Source organism: Ctenopharyngodon idella, chromosome 8 (genome assembly GCF_019924925.1).
Source record: "Ctenopharyngodon idella isolate HZGC_01 chromosome 8, HZGC01, whole genome shotgun sequence".
Lineage (NCBI taxonomy): Eukaryota > Metazoa > Chordata > Actinopteri > Cypriniformes > Xenocyprididae > Ctenopharyngodon > Ctenopharyngodon idella.
Window position 1 is genome coordinate 20,897,557 of NC_067227.1, and position 24,643 is coordinate 20,922,199.

At 36.3% G+C, this 24,643-nt stretch overlaps 1 protein-coding gene across 2 annotated transcripts; it reads right to left on the reverse strand.

The window, feature by feature from the left end:
• Window positions 1-29: 29 nt before the first annotated feature.
• Window positions 30-24,341, reverse strand: cep104 (centrosomal protein 104). Of its 2 annotated transcripts, none has more exons than XM_051904526.1 (22): window positions 24,030-24,341; window positions 23,139-23,265; window positions 22,728-22,901; window positions 22,493-22,631; window positions 22,354-22,416; window positions 20,010-20,086; window positions 19,748-19,928; window positions 19,317-19,472; window positions 18,025-18,237; window positions 15,824-16,030; window positions 15,318-15,485; window positions 13,460-13,633; window positions 10,742-10,918; window positions 8,257-8,457; window positions 8,043-8,138; window positions 6,916-6,976; window positions 5,607-5,685; window positions 5,174-5,282; window positions 4,931-5,069; window positions 4,386-4,453; window positions 2,436-2,526; window positions 30-2,141 (listed from the first exon to the last, which is right to left on the reverse strand). In XM_051904526.1, exons 1-22 carry the CDS (start codon window positions 24,145-24,147, stop codon window positions 1,972-1,974), a joined length of 2,988 nt encoding a protein of 995 aa, XP_051760486.1. In that variant the 5' UTR covers window positions 24,148-24,341; the 3' UTR covers window positions 30-1,971. The 2 variants fall into 2 exon arrangements, with proteins under 2 accessions (XP_051760486.1, XP_051760487.1); XM_051904527.1 differs by having other exon boundaries at window positions 5,607-5,682; window positions 24,030-24,340.
• Window positions 24,342-24,643: the final 302 nt, after the last annotated feature.

A 24,643-nucleotide genomic window follows, 5' to 3' on the forward strand; every position in this document is an offset into this window, starting at 1 on the left:
ATGTGAAGTATGTTTACAGATAAAAAAAAGAATGTGAAAAAAACTTTATTCAAATACATTTATTAAAACAAATAAAGCTACAAAGCAGATATTAGCTTCCGTTATTATCAATGCACTAAGAGCTGAGGGGCATATAGGATGTGGTGACAATTCAAGTTACAATAAAATATTTGAAAAAGGAATTACTATATGGTCACAATATTACACTTAAAATTAGCAGTATAAATCTTCAAACTCTTGTTTTGTAATATCTTTAAAGTGTCTCTTGTTGCATGTCTAAGTGCAGACAGTCTGGACAGACAACAAGCTGTGCTCCTGAGGAAAATGCAGGGAAAGTGGCCAGGCCAATTTTATAAATGGCCGGTAAATTCGCAATTACGCCCTTGAAAACTGACAACACACATTAGTGCATCATTTTCAGGTACCTCCTCTGCTCACTGGAACCAGTTTAATATGAAAGACAAAAACCCTGCTGTGCTTCTCAATTCTGGTACTATGATGAAAATCTAAATTAAAGCAAACACAAAAAAACATCCCATGGTATTCTACCATTATAATCTATATATTATCTATATATAGTATAAATATTCAGTTTGATGGCAAAATTAATACTATTTGGGTATGCATCAGTCATCACTTTTAAGAACACTATTTCTCTGCTAAATAATTGCTTAGGTTGACATATTTAAATCAATAAATAGTTTATATTTAAATATTAGACATCTCAGTAATGTTTGCAGGAGTTGATGTATGTCAGTAACATAATGCATGTCTTGAGAAGTGAATGTAGGAACTACAGACACTGCATTACTATATGTCAGGCATGACACCAGAAAACATTCTTAAAAAGAAACACATCGGGGTTGTACCTTTAAAAACTCCTTCCCTGAATCCCTTGACTAAGAAAACTCTGACTGCATACTCAGTCTTCATTATATGTAAATCCTTTAGAAAGTAACATTATGGCTTATTTTCAGGCACAGAATCAGCCTATTCCACTCAGACTGTCTTTCATATTGTATCATATCTTCTGTCTAGATAATTTTATAAGCATGACTGGATTGAATCATTCGCTTTTTAACAAAATAAATGCAGCATTTGATGCAGATCATACCCTGGGATTTACCAAATCACACACAGCAGACAAAACCGTTTACAAGCCAACAAACAAGGCCAAAAGTTATTCTAATACTGAAGCAAATGGAAAGACCAAACATATCATTGTCACCAAATAGCAATGCCATCACTCTTGGCTCTTGAGTCTCTCAGAAGGCCTCATACATTGGCACTATCTCTGTTCCAAGTCATGATTGTCTGAAAAGCACCAAGGCAGTTCTGAGAATTGAATTAACCTCTGTCTTTCTTCAAGAAAAACAACATTTTTTGTTGATTATGAATGTTTCAAGGCAAGTTCCGCAGGAAATGTAAGTGCGTTATCTGAATCCAGTACAATGAGAACCTGTCCAAAGTCCAAATCTCTTAGACAGAATCTGATTTTTTTTTTTTTGCTTCAAAGGCTACTTTTCACTTTTGGCTATGGTGCTAGTAATGCTTTGATTTAAAAACAAAATAATTATGAAAGTGCTACAATCACAAAATATTCACATAAAACACAAACACACTAAAACTAACAAGTATAAAACAATATACAAGAATAAAATTCTCAAAAAGATCGCAGGTGAGCTACCTGAAAAGGTAAACAGAGCAAAACACTGCTCAATTTGTTCACAAGCCATCAACACATATTTCAGATTTTGTACATTCAGTTCAAATTTTATATGAGGTGTCACTGATAGCGTGTGCTCAGAAAAATTATGCTGATTGTTATTTGTGTCTTACAAGAATTTTTCTAAATCGGTACAGCAATGAGAGTGCAACAATGCATTTCTTGAAACCTGTTATGAAGTAGATTTGAGTATTTTTTGCAATGAATCACACACATTAGATTATTCCAGCAATGCTATCTGTGTGTCACGCCTGTTGTAGTCGGAGGGTAGAGGCCTTGCCTGGAGGAATTCTGGTGTGTTTGTTGTTTCTGGAAGCAGGAGCGGGTATGCGACTGCCTCTTCCCTGCCCTCGAGCCTTGGACTCAGAAATGACCATTGTTGTTCTAGCTACACCTGTGCTGCTGACGGTCTTTCCTGAGGGGAAAGAGTAAGAGAAATGCAAACACACAAACACCGACTACATTAGCTGTTGAGAAAAGCAGTGATTCAGATAGATTCAGAAGTAAATGACATATTTAATTTGACAAGAACAAAATAATAAAATACTGGACGCTCCGTTCAGAGGCAGTGCACGTGGGGAGGTTGGGGCATTGTGGAGGCCATGTGGGGCAGTTGGGATTTATGGGGCAATGTGGGGCAAAACGGGCTTGTAGGGGACAGTGTGGGGTTGTAAAGGTCTCATTGAGGCTAAAGGAGATGAATGATCACCTTGTGCGTGTGAGAGAGTGCTCTGCTGTACCGCTCTCCTCCGTGAGTTCTGTTTACAACCCTCAGGTCCCATGAGGTGAGACTTCCAGGCCTGCACACACAAGACATGCACTGTTACACTGCTGTATGAGGAGCGTGTGTGTGAGAGAGAAAGAGAGAGACACTGTTATTCTCACTTTAATACTGGAGTCATTTACTTATCATCATGGGTGCTCAGGTAAATAATCTGTACCCATGGAGCTGGTTTCAGACTTGATTTCATATCAGTGTTCTTATATTCCTGAACCTTATAGTATCAGCTCTTACAGTGTTAACTGCTCTCTCTCTCTCTCTCTCTAAAAGTTCTGCAAAATGTTAATTATTTTTAACCTAATAAGAGTGATCATATGTTATTTTTTATTTAGTAGTCCTGAATAAGATAATTTACATGTATTTTTACATATAGTCCACAAGGAAAAATAATAGCTGAATTTATAAAAATGACCCCGTTCAAAAGTTTGCACATGCTTGATTCTTTTTTTTTTTTTTTTTTGTGATGGTTGTTCATGAGTCCCTTGTTTGTCCTGAACAGTTAAACTATCCACTGTTCTTCAGAAAAATCCTCCAGGTCCCGTAAATTCTTTAGTTTTCCAGCATCTTCTGCATATTTGAACCCTTTCCAGTAGTGACTATGATTTTTAAATCCATCTTTTTTACACTGTGGATAATTGAGGGACTCTAACACAACTATTACAAAAGGTATAAACATTCACAGATGCTCAAGAAAGAAACACGATGCATTAAGAGCCAAGGGGGAGGAGCGTTTTGAATCTGAAAATCATAGTAAATTGTACTTATTCTACATGTAAATATCTTCTGTATTCAAAAGTTTTCACGTTATATTGGAAAACACTGTTCACTATCTGAATCAGATTACCCATATTTTCATTGCACTGTATAGAAGACAAAATCTCACGCTGTATTTCAGGAAGTGTAAGCCTCACAAAAACAAAAAACAATTTTAAGAATTGACAATATGTCTGTGTCTAATAATATCATGAGACATTGTCAGTGAGTGCAAGAGCATTTCACACAGAGCACAAGCCAAACATTGAATGGGTAAAGCATTGTTTGTCAGCTGTAGTAAGGACTCCATGTGACCTATAAACAACTCTTGAGAGAATAGAACACATGTCCAGAGTCACAGTCATGAGCTCAGCTGTATGATATATAGAGAAATAAAAGACACCAAACAGAGTGTAACAGGAACTTCAGTATGCGTGTGAGAGTTTTCTAAGTGTACATAAATTTTGTAGCTGTGGTTGTGGCAGATTTGCATTTGTGCAACAGATAGCAATCTTTGAAGTTATCAGATTTACACATTTTTACCCGTTAGTGTACAAATGTTGACATTACAGTCCTATTCAGACGGTACTAATTGTCATGCAGGATGTTAGAGAAATTTGTGTTTCACAGATTTTAATCCAGTCTGAATCTGCCATGTCTGTGTTTTTCTCATACAACCTCAGTAAAAGATTTCAGGGCATATTACCCACTTTTTCGGCAAACTCAATGGTCTTCTGAGAAATCTAATCCCGTCCGAATATGAATGTCTGTAATTGCTGATGTTGTGTTATCCTAACGATTCTCCTCAGGTGTTTTTTGACCTACCTGAGCTACCATTTGCACACCAATCTTTCACATGCTTTCATTTCAATATGGATGGTATCCAACGGAAAAATGAAATGATAAAATTAATAAACAGAGCCAAATCGTGGAAGCTGTGAAGACTGTGATTTTAATATCAGTGCCAGGTAAGAAACTTGTCTAGATGTCTAAATACTTTTCTAGAGTTATAAGAGTGTTATATAGTCTTAACAAAGACTTAACAAAGACAGCTGATTTTGTTGTTAATGACAACAAACTAATTAGTTAATGATGTAGGGTAGGTGTGTTTGCGTGTGATCTCACCTCCTCCCCTGAGGCGAAGTTTTCATGGCAGAGAGGACAGTGATTACAATTTTCTCCAGAAGTTGGTGCTGACAAAAGAACAAAAGAATAAATTCATGACCAGGAACCGACCAGTTTTCATGACCAGAAAACTGTTTTTAACCCCTTTTTCTTAAGAAGTCCATGTCATGGCACATGTAAAATAATCTCTAAGCTGCCAAAAAGAAAATATGAGGAAAATAAAGCATGTCTGTGTTTGACAAGAGAGGAGGTATTTGATGTAGTATTTGATGTGGCAACTGACGCAATAAGCTGGACTGTTTATCAATATATGCAAGGAAAACAACAGATAAATAATAATGTCATAGGGACAAAATCTCTCTCTATATATAATTTATAAAATCCCTCCAAAATACAGTTCCATGGCCAGTAAGAAATATTAATGGGGATTACATCAATTCACCTTCCAAATGTTAATTTTGGACCCTGGTGACATTTGTAAAAGCACTGAGTGTGGTTTCTTGAGTATGAAGTAAAAACACTGTGCATCCACACAAAGGACTCACGATTGCAAGCAGTGCTCTGAGCATGCTCAGTTAGCTTATCTTGGGTGAGGGCTTCGGAGCAGAGAGGACACTGGGTGAAATCTGCCCTCCGCTCACACTCTGTCAGCAAGTGCTCTGTCAGACTCGCAATCTCCACGACCTAACAAACACACAAACATACTACATTAACACACTCTGGACAGTGAAAAGTAGTTCAACCAATATGAAATATTTTGAAATGTGTGTGTGTGTGTGTGTGTGTACCTGTCTGCACTGAAGGCAACGCTGCAGCATCGGGCAGTGTTTCCAGTAGTGCAGGTCGAGTCCGTCCTCAGTGAATGACACATCTCTCTCCCCACAGAAAATACACAGACTAGAACAAAACAGCACCAGCATCAACTCTGATCTGATCTTTCATTTCTCACTCAACATGTTATTAAGACTCTTTCCCAGCAGTACAAACAAAAACTGATTAAATGAGAGACCATTAGCACTGCACATTATGCTATCATTTTCCAGATGTCTTGGTAAGATTATATTAGTAAATTCATAACAGCTATACAATACAAAGGGTTGACATTTGCAGAGTGCAACTAAACCAGAGACTCTGTGTAAATGGATATTTAACTGACTGGGAGAATCAGTGAAATATCCCTTTACACAATCAACAAAGAAGTGACAAGATGTGCTTGCTTACTTGTCTAGGTAGTTAGCTGCAGATGATTGGCTGCCTTTCGCATCAGCAGGGACAGACTGGTTTACCTTCTTAACACCTGCTGAAACATAGAGGAACATATTTAACCCGCACGTTCTGTTCAGACTGACTTATACATGTGTTATTTTAGAATTATTTATATAGTATTATAGTATTTAGTAATAACTTGAACTTTTTTCCTTATATTTTAGTTTTCATTTTAAGTTAGTTCACCCAAAAATGAAAATAATGTCATTTATTACTCACCCTCATGTCGTTCCACACCCGTAAGACCTTCATTCATCTTCGGAACACAAATTAAGAACACAACACTTCGGAACACAAAAATATTCTCGTCACTTTATAATATTAATATTGAACCATTGTACTCACATGAACTGATTTAAATATGTTTTTAGTACATTAATGGATCTTGAGAGAGGAAATGTCATTGCTGGCTATGCAGGCCTCACTGAGCCATCGGATTTCAACAAAAATATCTTAATTTGTGTTCCGAAGATGAACAAAGGTCTTACGGGTGTGGAACGACATGAGGGTGAGTAATTAATGACAGAATTTTCATTTTTGGGTGAACTAACCCTTTAAGTTTTAGCAATTTTGTTGTGCTTTATTTATTTATGTTTTAGTTTTAGTAATTTTAGTACTTTAACTTTTATTTTGGTAAGTTGCCAAAGCTAGCTGCCAACATTTCTACAGTTACATTTTTTATTTATTTATTTTATTTCAGCTTTATTATTTCATTTTTGTAATAGTTTTAGTTGTGATGTAAAAATAAAATTAATTATAGTGATTCAGCGATTCTGAAATATCAGCGTTGACAAGTTTCTCTGCACCTGAATGTTTCTGTGTGCACGCAGTGTGATCTCCGAGTGACATTTGCGTGAGTCCTTCAATAAAAACAGCATGAGTGACATATGTGTCTGTGTGCTTCAATGAAAACAGTGCATTAATATAGAACAGTGATTAAACTGACTTGGAACTACTTGTCCATTAAATAGTTTTACTGCACACCTTCCAGCCAATCACAATTGAGCCTTCAGACAGAATGCTATAAGTAAGAATGACGGATCCTCGCTTTTTAACATAGTAACACAATCCTGCTGTTAAGTTCCAAAACAAAAACATGATAAATCAAGATGGTGTCAACATTTGATGGTGGATAGACTAGTTTGTGCATGATTTGCAGTGTCTGCTGCAATTATATAGATTTTTTAATTGATCTTTACTAAAAGGGTTCACAAAGACAGTTACATTATGTAAGCAGCACGCACATACACCAGTTTACACACACCTGATTTGGCCGCCTTCTCAGCTTTTTTCTCAGGTTCTTTGGTATTTTCCTTTCCTTTCTCCTAAAACACATATTCACATCTTTAATGCATTTATGGATTTATCTATTTGTACATCTGATGGTCAAATGGGACCAACGCACTCTACAACCATTCAGTCTAGGTGCAAATGCAATCCAGCTAAAGAACTTTCAGATATGGAAATGTTAAAGGTGAAGTATGTAGATTCTGCCACACTAGTCAATAAAAGGTCCAACATATTAGGGATACTTTTAGCTTTATTGCTATGTGTCATGAGTAAGCAACTGAGTAGGCTAACACACTGTAAGCGAACACGAGCGTCTTGCTTATAATAAACCCATATAACGTATCTGCACCAGGTGCAAGTAAACATTATAAACTGGTACATTTGTCTTTCTGAACGAGCGCATGATGATGCTGTATGGTACTGAAGCGTCCATTGTAGCGCGTAGCATCATAATGACCCATTCGCTTCAAGTGTGGGTATCTGCACGTCAGAGTAATGGGCGTGCAATTGGAAAGGTCTTTACATTTCGTCACGAAAACTGCCTGTTAGGGTGTGGGGTAGGGTTAGGGTTTAGTTTATGTTGTAGCATTGTGTACCTTTCGGCATTCCCCTACTTTTCGGTAAGCCCACTACAACCTGCAGCTATCCAGGTCTCATTCACTTTGACGTGTTCATGACATGTTGAATCTAAATGGAATGAATTTTGGCTTGCACTTCTGTAACCGAAGCTGAAAGTGTTTTCCCATGTAATGTGCAAGCAATGGTCCCACACTGGCTAAACACCCTGTGGCTCCGCCTGCTACAGTAGCCATGCCCAAAACTTTCACTATATACTGAGCTGGAAAGAGACTGACAGATCTGAGCAGACCGCTCTCAATGTTTTGATGGTGCCTGGGGGACTCAACGTTTATACTTTTAGGGGTTATAATCCTATGAATGGCATACTAATAGTAGTCAATGAACAATAAACTTGTATTTTAACATAAATAAATCTTACATACTTCATCTTTAATGCCAGCCGTAAAGGAGGCCATTTTGTGTGAGAGCCTTAAAAACAAAAAAGAAGAGATAGATTAGGCCACCTCTGACCACTTAACCTACACTGATCTCCTTCAGCACTGCAAGCTGCTCCTGTAAGCTCCTGATTTCCTCTTTCTCTCTCTCACCGTCTTCCCGTTCTGACACTTTTTTTGACTTCTGAAGTAAAGACAGACAGAGAGACTCTTTAAACTGAATGCAGTATCTCACGTCCAAACATTCCAAGCTTTTAAATGATGTAACTCAAGGCTGATAATGCTCTCCAGACCGGTTTTACCTGCATATTGACGTTGTTTCCGTCTAACTTGGTGAGCGAGTCGAAAAGGTTCTTGTAGAGGACGTTTTTACGTGTGCTGGTGTCATCAGGTGGAAGATAATTCATAACTGCTTTACCGTGAAGATGGTACATAGCCTGTACGACTCTCACAGAGAGCTCACGCACTGAGGCAGCGCTGTGCTCCAATCCACCTGCCAGAAACTAACACAACATACATCATACACAATTATATTTAATTAATAATTCATTTAAATATAATAAAGTTATTGTAGACTGATTGATACAATACCTTTGAAAAGTTTGGGAATGTTTGAAAGAAAGAAACTGATACTTTTATTCAGCAAGAATGCGTAAAATTGATCAAAAGTGACAGTAAAGGACTTTTACATTGTTACAAAAAAATATTTCAAATAAATGCTGTTCTTTTGAACTTTATATCCATCAAAGAATCCTAAAAAAAAAAATGTATTACAGTTTTCACAAAAAATATTAATATTATATTATGCTTTCAACTCTGATGATAATAAGAATTTTTTTCTGAAGCACCAAATCAGCATATTAGAACGATTTCTGAAGGATCATTAAAAATTCAGCTTTGCCGTCACAGGAATAAATTACATTTTAAAAAATATAAAAATAGAAAATGGTTATTTTAACGGTTACTGTTTTTACTGTATTTTGGAGAACATAAAAGTCTTTTTAAAAATCTTACCTACTCCAAACTTTTGAACAGTAGAGTATGACAACAAACCAACCAATTTTTACATACTGAAAAAAAAAAAATTAAACATAGCCTATAGAATATTTTGTTTAAATATGTTTTACATATCTGTTTTACAATGTGTGAAGCAAAGGCTGTATATGAGCTCCAGTTATTACATTAAAAATATTAGTCTCTCACTTTTCTCTCTCCCCTTTTCCATACACAGATCCCATTCATGTGCTCCTAGGCTCATTTTAATTAAAGGAAACTCAATCGCCTCTCTGCTGTGCCCTGAAGCCCATCTCATATCCCAGGAAACCAGCAGGCAGGAGGCATTTAGCAGCCATCCCTGCGTGTAACCTACAGCAACCCATTTTGTGGGAGATCACCAATAAAAAGGGCCGAACTAACAGAAAGATCCAATAAATATTTCAAATGACATTTGGGAGCTGATTCATTGGTGTTTTTTGAAATAGTATATCTCTTAAAGAAATAGATTACAAAAAAAGTTGGTCCATACGCTCATGTGTGATATTCCAAGTCTTTTGAGGTCATATAACAGCTTTTATAAAAGAAAGAAAGTCATACATGAAGGCAAAAAAAAATTATGAGAAAATTCTGATTTTTTGGGCTAACTACCCCTTTAATATCCAGTCCATAAATTCTATGATAGGGATGCAACAATATTAAAATTCTGGCTGATATAGATAAGCTGATAATTATTGTCATGTTATGCCAGGTAACAATAAATGGCCAATATTAAAATTCTGCACTATTTTGTCTAAATAAATAAAAAATAAAACACTAAAAACCAAAACCAATTTTTTAAAATTGAATCTACAGGTGAATTTAGGCATCACAACATTATAAATGTACAGTTTGACATTTTTTTTTTTTTTAAATCTCTAACTTTGGCTGATAAATTACCCTAACCCTCCTAACTAGACCATGTGGAGGAAAATGAGACTTCAGGCCACCCAGGCGCATTTCCAAGCTAACACAAAATCAGTAGCTGTTGTTTTAATACAACTAGAACACAGGCACAAACCTCACAGTGCACACTACAGATCCTTGTGAAATTTCACAGTCTCTTTTGCAGTAGTGCCACAAGTTTGCATTGCAAATATACTTTAGGCTGCACAAGTCTCAAAATAAAAACAAAAACAGAAAACACCAAAGGAAATAAGACCATAAGGAAGTACATTTTAAAAGCAAAACAGCTTTGTATAACTAACTGCTGGGACAGAGCAAATGAGAAAGTGCATTGATGTCCTACTTAAACCACGTCATGGATATGCAACTGGCTGTCAGGACAGTCCTTGTGCGTAACAGATATTACATAGGGTAGAATACACCCACTCTGCCATACAAAGGCCACTTTGTTTCAGTCTAATGAAACCCTCAGGAATCTTAATGATAGCTGTGAGAATGAAATTAACCTTCAAATCCCAACAGAAAGGTTAAATATTAAATATTTGTGTCTTCTTAGAGGCTAAATCACAGTTTAGGTTTGTACATGTACCCGACTACAAACATTCACCACCACAGCTGGCACCTAAAGCCAGTGAGTGTGTGTGGTCTCAGACTAGCACATAATAATTTGAGTAATGTGGTCGATAAATCTAACCAGCCATTTGCAGTTTTTAAGCTACTATTTTAAAGAAGTTTTTTTTTTAAGCTGCAGCTTTAAACTTTAAGAACACAGCTTGACTGAGTAGAGAGCCATTGGGTTGACACCCAGTGAGATCATCTCCTCAGAAAGAGAAGAAGTTGGGCCAGTACCCGCATGATGTTGTCGAGAGTGAAGCCAGAGTTCCTGGTGCCCAGCTGTTCTAGAAGCTTCTCCAACAGTTCCAGTCTGCTCAGTGCCAGTCTAGCGGGTACACTGCTCTGCATGGGCTTGACGAGCTCCAAAGGAACCACCTGCAGAGCTCTCACCTCCTTAAATGAAGCCATTTCCTGCAAACACACCCAAAAGTCAGCTTTAAACACGAAATTGAAGTTACAAAACACAAACTTTCTTAAGCATTAAGCAATCCTAAAAAGATATTGCAATCAAAACCAGTCTGCTCAGTGTAAAAATGAGTAAATATTTATAAATAAAATGTTTTTTTTTTTTTCACCAGGTTAATGGAGTGTTTTTGGTTTTAAGCATTCCTAATGCTAGCTGCTCTAACGTTATTAGTGGGCTGCATAACTAATACAACCACTGAACGTCTGACCACAAATGAGTAATGCACACAAAAATGAGATGCCATTCCACTTGACAATGTAACAGTTTTTCTTGCTGCTAAAAATTAAAGTCAATGGATGAATCAAACTTTCCCAAGACTTCCGACATTTTCTGGACAATTTCGTTTTTGACAAATCATATAGTATAGGAAAACTGCTTACAGTTAACTGCCCCTCTGTCTTGCCTACACTAGATTACAGAATCAGACACAAGAGAAATCATAAGTGAACTCCACTGTCTTTACTCTCATTGGTGATCATATTACTTCAGATTGATTTCAGTTGTATAATGTTACACTCTGCTAAACTTTGTCACATAGTCTGACACAAACACATACATTGCCAGTGGCTGCTGGCACATCAAACTGACATCTCGTCACCGTGGACGCCCTTTTAGACACACTAAAAAGACATTTTTCCAAGACATTAACTGATTTGTATTGCCAAGAGAGACTGCAATAACAACGTGTTATTTATAGAGGAAGGTTGAAATTGACATTTTAAGAATGTTAAGGACATTTCAAGAACTTTAATCAATAATGAGTGAATATGATTTGAGTCGACATAGTGTTAGATTGTATGATTTATAATATTCTACAGCACTGGTATCAGAGTACATTTTTTAATTATTCATGAGAAGGTGTGGTCTTTGACGTACTTTTTCCACCATCCAGTAGAATGTGTCACAAATGTCTTTATTTATATAGTGCAGAAATACAGTGAAGTTTTCCCAAACAATGCTGGCAGAGACAGAACCTGTCCATCAACAAACAACACCAACACAAATCAGTGTCTGTCAGTGATGGAACACTCTCCAAACCTTGAGCAGGAATGCTACAACTTAATTGCTGTACATACTAAAGTGACTTAGTTCATTTCACTGCCAGCCAACTTGAGGGGCTAGTACTTCTACATGGTTTAGTTACAGCATGATTTTTGAATGATTACGATTAAATGATGTGACCAAAGAAATCTTCTTTTCCTTTAGAGAGAGAGAGAAAATTAATTGTGGTCATGAGAACACAAAACATGAAACACTCATGCTTGGCCAAATCAGAAGAACCCAACAATGCTCTTTATGAAAGTAATTTTCAAACAAGAAATATTTTGTCACACTGTTGCTAAATGGATTTCTGATTTTATTTTAATGAACAACAAAAAAGTGAAACATCTTCCGTTTCCAAGAAAACTAAATATCCCCATTCTTATCAGATAGAACATGATGACTGTGACAAGATAAATGAGCTCAGCCTTGCCTCACATGATCTTTACCTGAACAAGTCGAACTACCTGGGAAACATTCTGCATCGCCAGTTTGTCATAAATCATACAATCTGCTAAAAGATCATATACAGTTGTTGTAACACTGGTTATGTGTCTGTTTATCTGTAAGTGGTTAACAATAATGCTAATTAAATTTACATGCGCAGTTATAATGGAGATACAGCAGGATTTACATAATCGAGTCCTCACCTATTGTGTCCAAGTATGCAAGACAAAATGTGTAATTGAATATTTGAAGGACTAAAAAATTTGCCTAAAGCATTTGCATGACATTTCAAAAAGACATTTTTTTTTGTCAGACAAAAACGAAAATCTTTTAAAGTGCATTTATAACACAATGAAGAACCATACTTTACAACTTTATGTGTCAGAAGCAAATTATATTTAACAAGAGGTGACTTTTTTCCATTCCAGAAAGCATTTTATTGGACAAAAATTTCAGACATGCCCCTGATTGTAATATTTCAATATTTCTGTTCATAAATTAAATTTTAAATGTACAGCCATACCTGCTAAAAGATGATTTTTTCTCAACTTTTAGAAGTACAATAGAATGAAGAAGACAGCAAAGCTAATAAACATAGATGGAAAGCCATACAACTCCTTAAGAGTCTTTAAAGCATTCTGTGACAAGACTTGTATATAAAATTGTAACAGATAAATATGGTACATTGAAATGAGGAAATATCACAGCTGGGTTACAGTAAAAGACAAGATCTCCATTCATGCTTACAGAAAACCACAAATACATTTAAAAATTCCAGTTTACGGGTGAGTTCATTTTAAAAGGCCACTAAGTGTATGCAATTCCCTCAGACAGTATTCACTCCCAATCATCTATGAAGAAGTCAGGTCATAACAGAATGCCAAATAGAGACATTTTTCAGTGGATTGTTTCCCCTCACACTCAATGATCTAAATAGCTGCTGAATTCGCTTCACTACAGATGTATACAGATAAAGTATTTCAAAATGCTGCACTGACCTGTATGAAGGTGACAGCTGGTGTTCTGAGTCTCAGGGTTGAGTCTCCAGTCCTAGAGAGCAGATTATTCCAAGTCTGTTCCACACAGTGACTGATCTCAGATTTGCCCAGCTGATGGTTGGGAATAAACTCACTCAGAATCATTCGAAGCAGATTCAGAGATGCAAGAAATACCTAAAATGCGACACAGGGACAGTTGTTACTTTACATACTAAAATTCACAAGCAGGGTATATACTCAATATTGTCACGTTTCATATTATATTCTGTAATTTATTTAATCATTTATTTTAAAAAAGCAACTTTTCACTTCCCATAACAGAGTTTAAGAGATTCTATGGTGATTCTAAATAACTGTATGCAAGAACCTCTGTGTACCCATTACAAATGACCATCTAACCAAAGAAAATTTTTGAAATACATTTTGAAATGTATTCATTAAAATTGCTTGTTTAATTTTAGAGCCATATGGAACCATTTTTCCTCAGAATTTCAGTTAAGGTGCAATTACACACAGAAGCCGTGTAAGAAACCGCCTGAGACCTTTACAACAACACATGGCGCAGAGTAACATCAACAGGTCAGCTAAAGCACACAGTTAAATGCTGTGCTGTGTTAGTTTAACTAAATAACCACGGGGAGAGGGTCACTGGAATGTGCCCAGCAGTGGGCACATTGCTCAGACTCTCAGTACAACCATTTAAAACAGTTTAGAATGAAACCCTGAAAGGCCATGACTTTTACGGCGAGTGATTTATCCAAGGACTGACAGCACGATAAAACACAGCTGTCACGTAACAAACACAAACATGCATGTGCTTTGAGAATGCCCAAGGCCTAGAGAGTGAACCTTTGCAGGCAAAAAAAAAAACTAAAGGTTCATTAATCAACATGTTTAACTCAATGCACTCTACAAATGCCAAACTGTTCAAAACCCTTTAATGATCATTGATACTGAAGACAGTGCAAAAATTAACTACATTTTTAAAACAGCCTTATATACAGGATTCAAAATTGTGTTCCTCATTTTCATTTTGGTTGCTTATTATAAAGAATATTTTATATATGTGTCACTGTCACAAAGAAAAAATGTTGGTAAATTTACCACTGAGGTAAAAAGTTGTTAGAAGACACGAGTGGTGACAGATATTTTCTTTAGTAGACCTTCACTTGTATCAGAAAGGGTCAGATTTTCAGTCTTTAAATTCAATTTAAACAATTTAATGTTATAGTATCCAATAAAGATACACAACAAAACCAATTCATATACTCCTTTAGCGAATGTGAGTGATAATTTTGGCCATAGTTAAAACAAATAAAAATTCATTTTCAAAGTAAACACTTTTTTTTAGGCACTTCCAGGTAATGAGCGTGCAAGTTCTAATGAAAAAAAGCAGACGGTGCCTCAATCAAAAAAGGAAATTAGTCTGTTTAACTGTACGGAACTCCCATTTCTCTATTAGCATTACGATTTACCCAAATCTCCCATTCATTCTTCTACAAGTGGTCCATCTCCTCCTGCTCATACTCAACGTTAGCAGAAAATCGGCTCTATTGCAGTTCACTCTTTGGAGAGATAAGCCTGGCTTTATACTACATTTGTTGCTGTATCACTTCTACAGATAATCCACAATACTAGACAGAACACGACACCTGCTAAACAGTCACGACTATCAGTCGTGCTGATGGTGCCATTCTGTCTTTAGCCTGAAATGAAACTGAAAAGATGGGAACATGAGAGAAATTAGAAAGAGAGGGTGAGAGAAAGAAAGAGAGAAGGAGAGTCTGAGAAACAAAATAAGAGGCCGATAAAATCAGAGAAAAGGTTAAAATAAAGATAAGAGGGAGAGTTCTCGTACAGATGACACTTTATCTGTGAGTGCTTTCTTGCAGAGGAACACAGCTGCTCTTGTCATGCTCCGTAGTTCTGCTTTTGGGGTACCGGGTGGAACCTCCATCAGTTTCTTGTAGACTGTCAGCAAAGCATCCTCCCTGTAAGACCACGTCTTTGAATAGGCCCCTGCCACCTTAGAAAGACAGACAACCCAAGAGAAAATGAGGATCACATTCCAGAAACAGCTCACAAACGGAATACACCCGCTGACCTTTTGACTTTTGTCGTATAGAGTTTGCCCAGTGCTGTTAGACTGTAAACAGTTATAGACGGACATCTCAGTGAGATGTTAAATGCTTAAAGGGATAATTCACCCTGCCATAATTTACTTAACCTTATGTTCCTCCAAACCAATTTGACTTGAGATTGAGAATTAGATCAGTACAATTTGTGGATGAAACGTTTAGCCCCATTTTGTAAACAAACTGATAAAATCCACCAATTGGAAGCTGTAAATGTTGTGTGTCTTACCAGAGTCTCTCCATAGATCTCAATGGGCAGACTGGCCTCTCTCTGAGCTTTCTCTGTGAGTGGTTCTGGTTGTCCTGAGGACCCAGGGCTACGTGGAGTGCTTGTGTCTGTCTGAGGGGGCATCTCGTCAAGCTCACTGACTGGTTGATCATTCAACCTCTTCCTAAGAGCAGGTAAAGGCCTCTCATCATAAGGAAGGGAGCTGGTCTGTGAAAACACACAAAAGTGTGCATAATTTAGTCATTATGTTTCATATACAGAGGGGTCTTAAAGTCCCCATAAAAAAAAATTAATAAATTCATACAAAACATTACCCTTAGCAGTACTTATTATTAAAGGATTAGTTCACCCAAAAATGAAATTTCTGTCATTAACTACGCTGTTTACATCCAGTACTTCCAGGTTCTACGTCAAAATGCCGACTCATTATTGGCCGGCTCCTGCGTCAGAATCACACGCATGTGTCGTGGTGCTCACTGAGCCTGCGTTCGGACGTAAACACAGAAGCTCTGCAATGCGTTCACTGTGCCAACTGCGTAACAGATTGACAGGGAAGAGGAAAAATTGTTGAATAAAGTAATTATTTTTGTTTTGTTTTTTTCGCACAAAAAGTATTCTCATTGCTTCATAACATTAAAGTTGAACCACTGCAGTCACATCGACTTTTTTAACGATGTCTTTAGTACCTTTCTGGACCTTGAAAGTGGTGGTTATATTGCTGTCTATGGACAACTCATATACATCTCGGGTTTCATCAAAAATATCTTAATTTGTGTTCCCAAGATGAACAAAGGTTTTACGGGTGTGGAACGACATGTAATTAGTTTGGGTGAACTAACCCTTTAAGTCAGGACAAAATAATTGGCTCAGTGTTAAGAACAGAATGAAATGCCAAAAATAACTAAAATGCCCAAAATATTTTTGTACTTTCTTTCATAAGCAGAAATATAATACTTTACTGTGAGGTAAAGACCTCAAGGGTTTACTTTATACTTGAAAAACAGATGCACCTGTCATCCCTGCACACCTGTCATGAATGTAAATGTAAATCCTATAATTTCCTTTCACAAACTGTGTTCTCATCTTACAAGTTATTTCAAAGCTAATTAACAGAATGACCTGCAGGAAAACAACAATGAAAGCAGAAGTGACTCTGTCCTGCTTTGAGGCATGCAGTGGTAAAGGTGCACTGTTCACACAGAACACGTTTTTCCATTCCACTGTGCATTTCTTTCATTGTTTTCTAAAACAAATCTAAAAACAGGCTAGATGGACATATTTAACCTTTGCACTTGTGTCTCGTGTCTTTTGTAGCATCTCACACATGACAGTGTTCTAAAAATGTGGCGCTCAAGTTAAAGTGGCGTCTCTAGACCTCATGCTTATTGTCATTCCACTACCTGCGTCTCACATTTTTAACAGCAAAAACGCATTCGGTGTGACCCGAATGTTTCTGAAAGATTAGGCTCACAATTTCTTATTTATCAATGTTCAAAACAGTTGTGCGGCTTAATATGTTTGTGGAAACCTTAATAATTTTTTTTCAGAATTCTTTTATGAATAATTAGTTCAAAAGAACAGCAAGAAATCTTTTGTAAAAAAAAAAAAAAAAAAAACACATATGTAATCACCCAAAACTTTTGAATGGTAGTGTATACATATAACAGAGTGCTTAAATTCAGAGAAGGCTAATTCACAGTGAATGAAGAGGCTTGCCAAGACAATTGTAGTTTTAAAGGTAATGCATGTCATTTTTTGATTAAACATTTTTTCCAGTATTGTGTAAACACACCCAGATATTTCGACGTCTGGCAGGGTTAGGGACAGTACTATGCTAGTAGCACAGAAATTACACACTTCATCTTTAAACCCTTTAATTAAATGCTGAAACGTAAAACTCTCTAGCTAACACAAATCCCTGACAAGCATGTTAAGCCATACACATGCTCCGATAATAAATCTACAAAGAGCCTTGTGTCAGTGAAGATGGAGCTGGATTATGGCACTGGTGAAGAAGAGCTATACTGGTGGAAAGAACGAGAAACAGCATTTCATTAAAGCAGATAAATCTGACTGAGGGTTATAGCAGAAGGTACCCATAAAACTAGTATTTGTGGAAAGATATATTAATGAATGGGGAAAAGCAGATCAGACTTTCATTTTCTCTTATGGCTGTTTAATCAGTGTACATGAAGACTTACATCAATCTTAGAAGCGTGAGGAGGAGAGAGGGGTGTTGGGGCGACTGTATGTTTGGTGCTAGCTGGTTTTGAAGTGTCCTGCTCATGTGTCTCCTTCACATGCTGTCCCTGTCTTCTCTTCGTGGGTGAGTCCCCTGGATGAGGCGTGTGTTTCTGTGTCCCAGCACGTGGAGAGGGGAATTCAGAGTTGGAAAGCTCAGAAATTCTGTGAATCTAAAACAACAACAACAACAACAAAAAATAAAAAAAATCACATTTTAATAATTTACTTAAAGCTGCTTATCAAAAGAAAAAAAGATAAATATGTCTGAAATGATTAAAATGCCAACAAATTTTAAGAACTAGATTTCTTTCAGACATTGATTGTTTGGGGGAATAAAGCAGAAGAGATAAAAGTCTGTCAGAATACAGGCTTGCTTAAAGTCGGCATGAAACGGAAGTCACACACAAACAGAGCGATCAATGACTTTCCAAGTCATTCATTGTCTGTTGTATAAGTATGTCTCCTGGCCTCAGACAAGTAAGAAGCAAGCACCTGATATCAGGAGAACCAGCACAATCACTATTCAGCTGGGAAACTGCCATATCAGAGTACTAATCTCACTGGAGCTGGGGGCCCTCACAACACAAGAGTTGCATTATTCATGCATTCAATGCAGAAAAAGAAATTAAGAGAGACACACAGGAATGAAGTCATTAATTGACCTCTGAGAAGTGTGATGGATGGATGGATGGATGGATGGACGGACGGAGGGAGGGACGAACGGATATAAACTTCCGTTCCAAAGTTTAGGGTCAAAGGTTTGTTTTTGAAAGTAGTCTCTTATGCTCACAAAGGCTGGGTTTATTTAATAAAATATACAGTAATATTGGGAAATATTATTAAAATTTAAAATAGCTGTTTCTATTTCAATGTATGTAAAGCGGAATTCTTTTTAGCATCCTAGTCTTCAGTGTCACATGATTCTTCAGAAATCATTCAAATGCTCAAGAAACAATTATTATTATTTTAAATGTTGAAAACAGTTGTGCTGCTTAATATTTTTTTAAAACCATGATATATTTTCGAAGGATTTTTAAGGATTCTTTGATTAATTGAAAGTTCAAAAGAAAATAATTTCTTTGAAATATATTTTTTGTAACATGGTAAATGTCTTTACTGACACTTTTGTTCAATTTAATGCAACCTTGCTTAATTAAAGTATTCATTTTCTTACTGAAAAATTTACTGACCCCAAACTTTTGAACGGTACTGTTTATGTGACTGGATGGATGAATGGATGGGTGTTTACTTGACTGATGTCCAGCATGTTGTGAAGCTCCAGCTGCTGGTACACTGTGAGCCTGTAAGCCTCCATTTGTTCCTTTTTCTGCTTGGCTATGTCATAGTCCTCTCGCTCTATGGCACTGTGTTTCTCCACATCATACCGGCCCAAACGTTCACCCACCTAAACAGAAAAAGAGAGAGAAAATACAAAAAGAAAGAAAAGAGAGGTTGTTACACATCTGAGATTTAAGAAGAGAACCCTTTTAATTTGCCCAGTAATTACTGTCAGGCTATAATTACCATGTGGCTAAATGAGCGCAATACCCTGTTATCCTGAAATACACCTGGATGCATTTTTAACCCTCTCAACTCCAGGTTCACATCTCCAGTGTGTAACATATTATTATTAAACTACACATGCAAGACATGTCAGACAAATAAGGCAAATCTAATTACCTTTTGCAGGTCTGCAATAGCTTGTTTAAGTTTTTTGGCCAGATCAAATCTTTCCTCCCGAACCATGTCCTGTTTTTTCTGGTCCAGTAGCCGAATGATGTGTGCCACCTCAGGGTCCTGATACATGTCAAACGCCAAGTCATCGAGGGGCGAGATAGATTCACATTTATAACTCGAGAGCCTGCAAGATAACAAGAATAAACCCAAGAGAAAGACAGAGAACTGCATGCATAAATTTAATGTAATGCAATACAACTTTTACCCAGTGTATGTGCCATCCAATGCTGAGCTATGTTGGCTGTTGTTTAGATATTGATCAATCAGCTGATCTCTGCTTAGCTGGGACAAAAACAAGAAACAGGAAATAGTGTTTTATTAAAAACAAATACACTATCATTTAAACGTTTGGGGTCAGTTAGATTTTATTTTAAAGAAATTATAATTCAACAAGGATGCATTAAACTGATCAAAAGTGACACTAAAGACTTTTACATTGTTACATTTCTATTTAAAATAAAACCAGCTGCTCTTTTGAACTTTTTATGTATTAAAAACCAGTCGTTTCCACAAAAATATTAAGTAGAACAACTGTTTTAACATTTACAATCATAATGTTTCTTGAGCACCAAATCAGCATATTTGAACGATTTCTGAAGGATCATGTTACATGAAGTAATGGCTGCTGAAAATTCAGCTTTGCCATCACATGATAAAAGAATAAATAAAATTTATAATATATTAAACTAGAAAAAAGAAATTTTAATAATATTTCCCAATAGTACTGTTGTATCGTACAAACAAACGATAGTGTTTATGTACATTTCACTTATACAGGTAAATTCTGAATGTAATACCCTAAAAATAACACATCACATCCTGTGATCCATCCAATGTCTTTGGACTATTATTATCTTTCCAACAAACAAAGGTTAAAAATCTTGATTTCTGCCTGTGAACCAAAACGTATTATCACCAGAGTCCTGGATAACACAAAGAGACTCCAGCCTGGACAGAGAGAGAGAAGGATTAGAGATTAACAATGCAGAGATTGTTAGCAAGGTGGGAGAGGACGAGAGAGAGAGGAAGTCATAGAGGAAAAAAAAGGGGGGGAGACAAGGTGAGAGTAAGAGGAGAAAGAGAGCATGAGAAACAAAGAATGGGGGAGCAGTAGTGAGTGAATAGGAGATGGGGGAGGGCTGAGAGTCACAGTGATGTAGATATATTGATGATGAGTGATCTGATTTGAAGCTCTGCTTATGGAGCTCAGACTCATATTACACAGATTCACATTCCAACACTGAGCACAAATCGTTAGACCCACTCAAGAGCCACAACACACTTATACACAGAAATGCTCATCAGGTGCTATTGATGTAAGACTATTTAAATGTTAAATTAATATTTAAACCTCAAGTCACAAAAAAATGATGCATACAAGTATTAAGAATAACACAACTCCATTTAGTGGTGGGTATGTTGTAATAAAGCATCCAAATCAGGGTTAGGCAAAACCTGTATCTAATAATTGGCTCTCTTTCAATTCACAGGTTAGAAATTAAGTTTAACTGGCCACGGCATAATGAACTGGAATCTGAACTGGAATACTATGGAAGTCAGTGGGGCTCATTAACTGTTTGGTTACCAACATTCTTCAAAATATCTTTTTTGTGTGTGTTCAGCAGAAGAAAGAAATTCATACAGGTTTGGAACAACTTGAGGATGAATGAATGAGAGAATAAATGATGAGAGAATGTTTATTTTGGGGTGAACGATCCCTTTATTTCAACTTATTAGACATATTTTTAAATTAATTTAATTTACACTGTCAAAGTAATTAATTACCGTGAACAAAACATATTTTATTTTTTTACATAATTTATAATTTAGTTTTGCTATTATCAGCAAATAATGTCCACCACATTGTTTTCTCTAAATTCATTATCTTTTCAGAAAATTAAAACATCAATGGGAACTTTAAGTAAATTATTTAGGTCAAATTAATTAATTTAAAATTAAATTATAATATATAAATTAAAATATAATACACAGATTTAATACAAATTTCTATAGGTGACATTTAACATTGATTATTTGACATTATTAATGTTTCTGGACATACCCCCAATTTGTGAGTAAATTAACATTTTGTACCATTAAATTCTAAAATCATCATCCTGTTTGCAGTCTAAATCAAATTCAGGAGCTAAACTAGAATTCAAAAGTATTCTCGATTCAGTTCTGAATTATGAACCACAATTATCCAAATGCTCAGCCAAACATTAAGGAATCATTCACAACATTTTCAGTGTCTCTGGTGAATACAACAACTGAACAAGACACAATAATAAAAAAAATAAATAAATAAATAAAAAAAGAAATCAGAATTAGAAATCAGAAAGCATATGTTAAATTTGTTTGGTTGTGCTACCTAATGCAGAAAGGTCTCTAAAAATCATTGTTAGTTAAGTTGAACGTTCCAGACTGAAATATCAAATAAATAATTGGTCCAAACTCTCTGCTAAATCAGAGAGAAACATGCTTAACAGTAATCTATTGCCACCTGGGGGATGTGAAGAGAACATTCCTATAAACAAACAGTTACTTACTGCTGTCCCAATGGCATTTCCATCCACAGGGTCACCCAAAATATTTAGAGCCACCAATGCAACCTAGAATTTAGGAAAGACAATGATATAATTACAATAAACAAATCTACCTTAATTCCCCACATTAATCTGTTTGTACCTGATTGTAAATGTTGTACTGATTAACATGGTTTCTGTGAAAAGTGAGCTTCAGGTAAGACCCAACAGCATCGACATGAACTGACTTCAGCTCTCTGGCTCTGAAACCAGTCTTCTCGTTGTCAGACAGAGACACATACCTGAACAACACAGCACATTCAATACAGTCTTATTGATCACATTATACTTTGATAGTGACCAGAACAGCGAACCAGAACATTTAAATCTTTCCTCACCCCAATCTATGGAGAATATGATCCTGCTGATGCGAGCTGGACTCTGGCAGTCTATCTCCAATGTGGAACTCGATCTTGGACGGGATCAGATACTGATGGGCCAGTAGCTGGAGTTTCCTTATGCGACATCTTTCAACCAACTGCAGAATGATTTCCTGAGGAAATGGACAGAACCTACACACAATAATTTCAACTTAAAATTAAATATTCTTTCAAAACTGTAATCTTTGGTAAAAACAACCATAAACAGCTAATAAAATTATTATTATCAGCTAATTAAATAGCCTTAATAGTTCTTATTAATCAAAATAGCTTATCCTACTTTGACAGTTTGTCTTTTAAACTAATGCTAACTAAAATAGATGCAAATATAACATATATCCGGACATAACTAATATGAAATTCATTAACCTGGTGGATCTCCAGCCAGTGACGGTGGGCGCATGGACCATCAGCTTTTTGGCACTGTAGTTTCCTTCATGACCAGACCAGCTGATCACAGCAAAGCCTATCTTATGAGGCATCCCGTTCCTGAGCTCTAATAAGTGATATGAACAGAACATGATGTTATATATCACAAAGCACTCTGACACATTTAAATAACACCCAGCAGTCTAACAAAATATATATAGAAACAAACTGTAATTGGGCAACATTCCTTTACATTGAAGGGATATGTTGTTTTGATGTATGCCCTGCGGAAAAATCCAGCATTGTTGGATGCTGGTTTGCTGGTCCCCAACGTGGTGCTGGTGGACCAGTTAGACCAGCACTTCACCAGCTCTAACTAGCATAATCCAGCCTGGACCAACATGGAATTCATGCTGGTTTATGCTGGATCTTTCAGCAGGGAGCTTAGAGTAAATAATTATCTCTAGAAGCAAACCATCTTTGGGATGAGAAAAAAAAATACATAAAAATAACCTTTATAAAATGAACTATCAATTTGACAATAACAATGAAATGTATTTTATCGCATTTGTAGTTAGAAAATACTCCATGAAGTTCCCACATTGCTAAATACCTGTTGTAACACAGTATTATTAGTGGTACTTAAATATTGCAAATGTTTTCAGAGGTTTACTGCATATTATGAAGGGCCTTAATCATAACAATGATAGTTATGTAAAGAATTTAGCGTTAGCGTGCAATGTAGCTAATCAAACAGTAACATTTCGGTTCCAACTCTTCCAAAACAGCAATGAAGATCTTTATCACAAATCACACATTAACCAGATACAGCTCAGAATAATTCATTCTTAATATTAACTATTTGACAGAAGAAATTTCAAAGACGTTTACCCAAATATAGCAGTTGCCTACGTTCATCTCCATAACCACCGTTTGACAACTGAGACCTGTGCGCATGCGCGAATGTTTTTTCGTTCTTGAATAAATCCTGTGATTCTGAATGAATCATTTAGGTGAACGAATCGTTCTCGTTCTCGCTTGTTCACTTCAGTGTACAGTGCTTTGTTAACTAAGGTCTATCCGGTTTGAAGTATGTATCTCCCGTGGAGTATTTATTGTAGCGACACAAAAATCCAACCCAATACGCGCTCACACAGAGAGACAAGAAAAATCCGTTTCGCCACCTACTGGATTATGACGTAACCCGAAAGATCAGTAAACAAATCTTTTACATGAACCGATTCAAAAGATTCGAGTCACTTTTGTGACTCAAAACTCCAGGCTGTCCAGGCTGCAGAACGGGATGATGTTACTTGTAGTTCTTTTAGAATGAGTCTTGTTAGAGAAAGTGTATTACCGTAAGTCAGCGTGTAAAATTTTTTTTTTTTTTTTAAATGTAATATGAAATGTTCCTTAAAAATTCCAATGCTTATAAAGTTGATTAAAATTTAAGAGAAAATTGATTAAAAAAAAAAAAAAAAAAACGGCATCTACTTGAACGCTTC

Excerpts from the sequence above, each read along its gene's own strand:
- cep104 (XM_051904526.1), bottom strand. The coding sequence starts at position 24,147 with ATGATTCATTCAGAATCACAGGATTTATTCAAGAACGAAAAAACATTC. Across the intron at positions 20,087-22,353 it reads GAAATGCCATTGGGACAGCA|CTAAGCAGAGATCAGCTGAT; the intron begins GTAAGTAACTGT and ends TTTTTGTCCCAG. Across the intron at positions 2,142-2,435 it reads CACTCTCTCACACGCACAAG|GAAAGACCGTCAGCAGCACA; the intron begins GTGATCATTCAT and ends CTTTCCCCTCAG.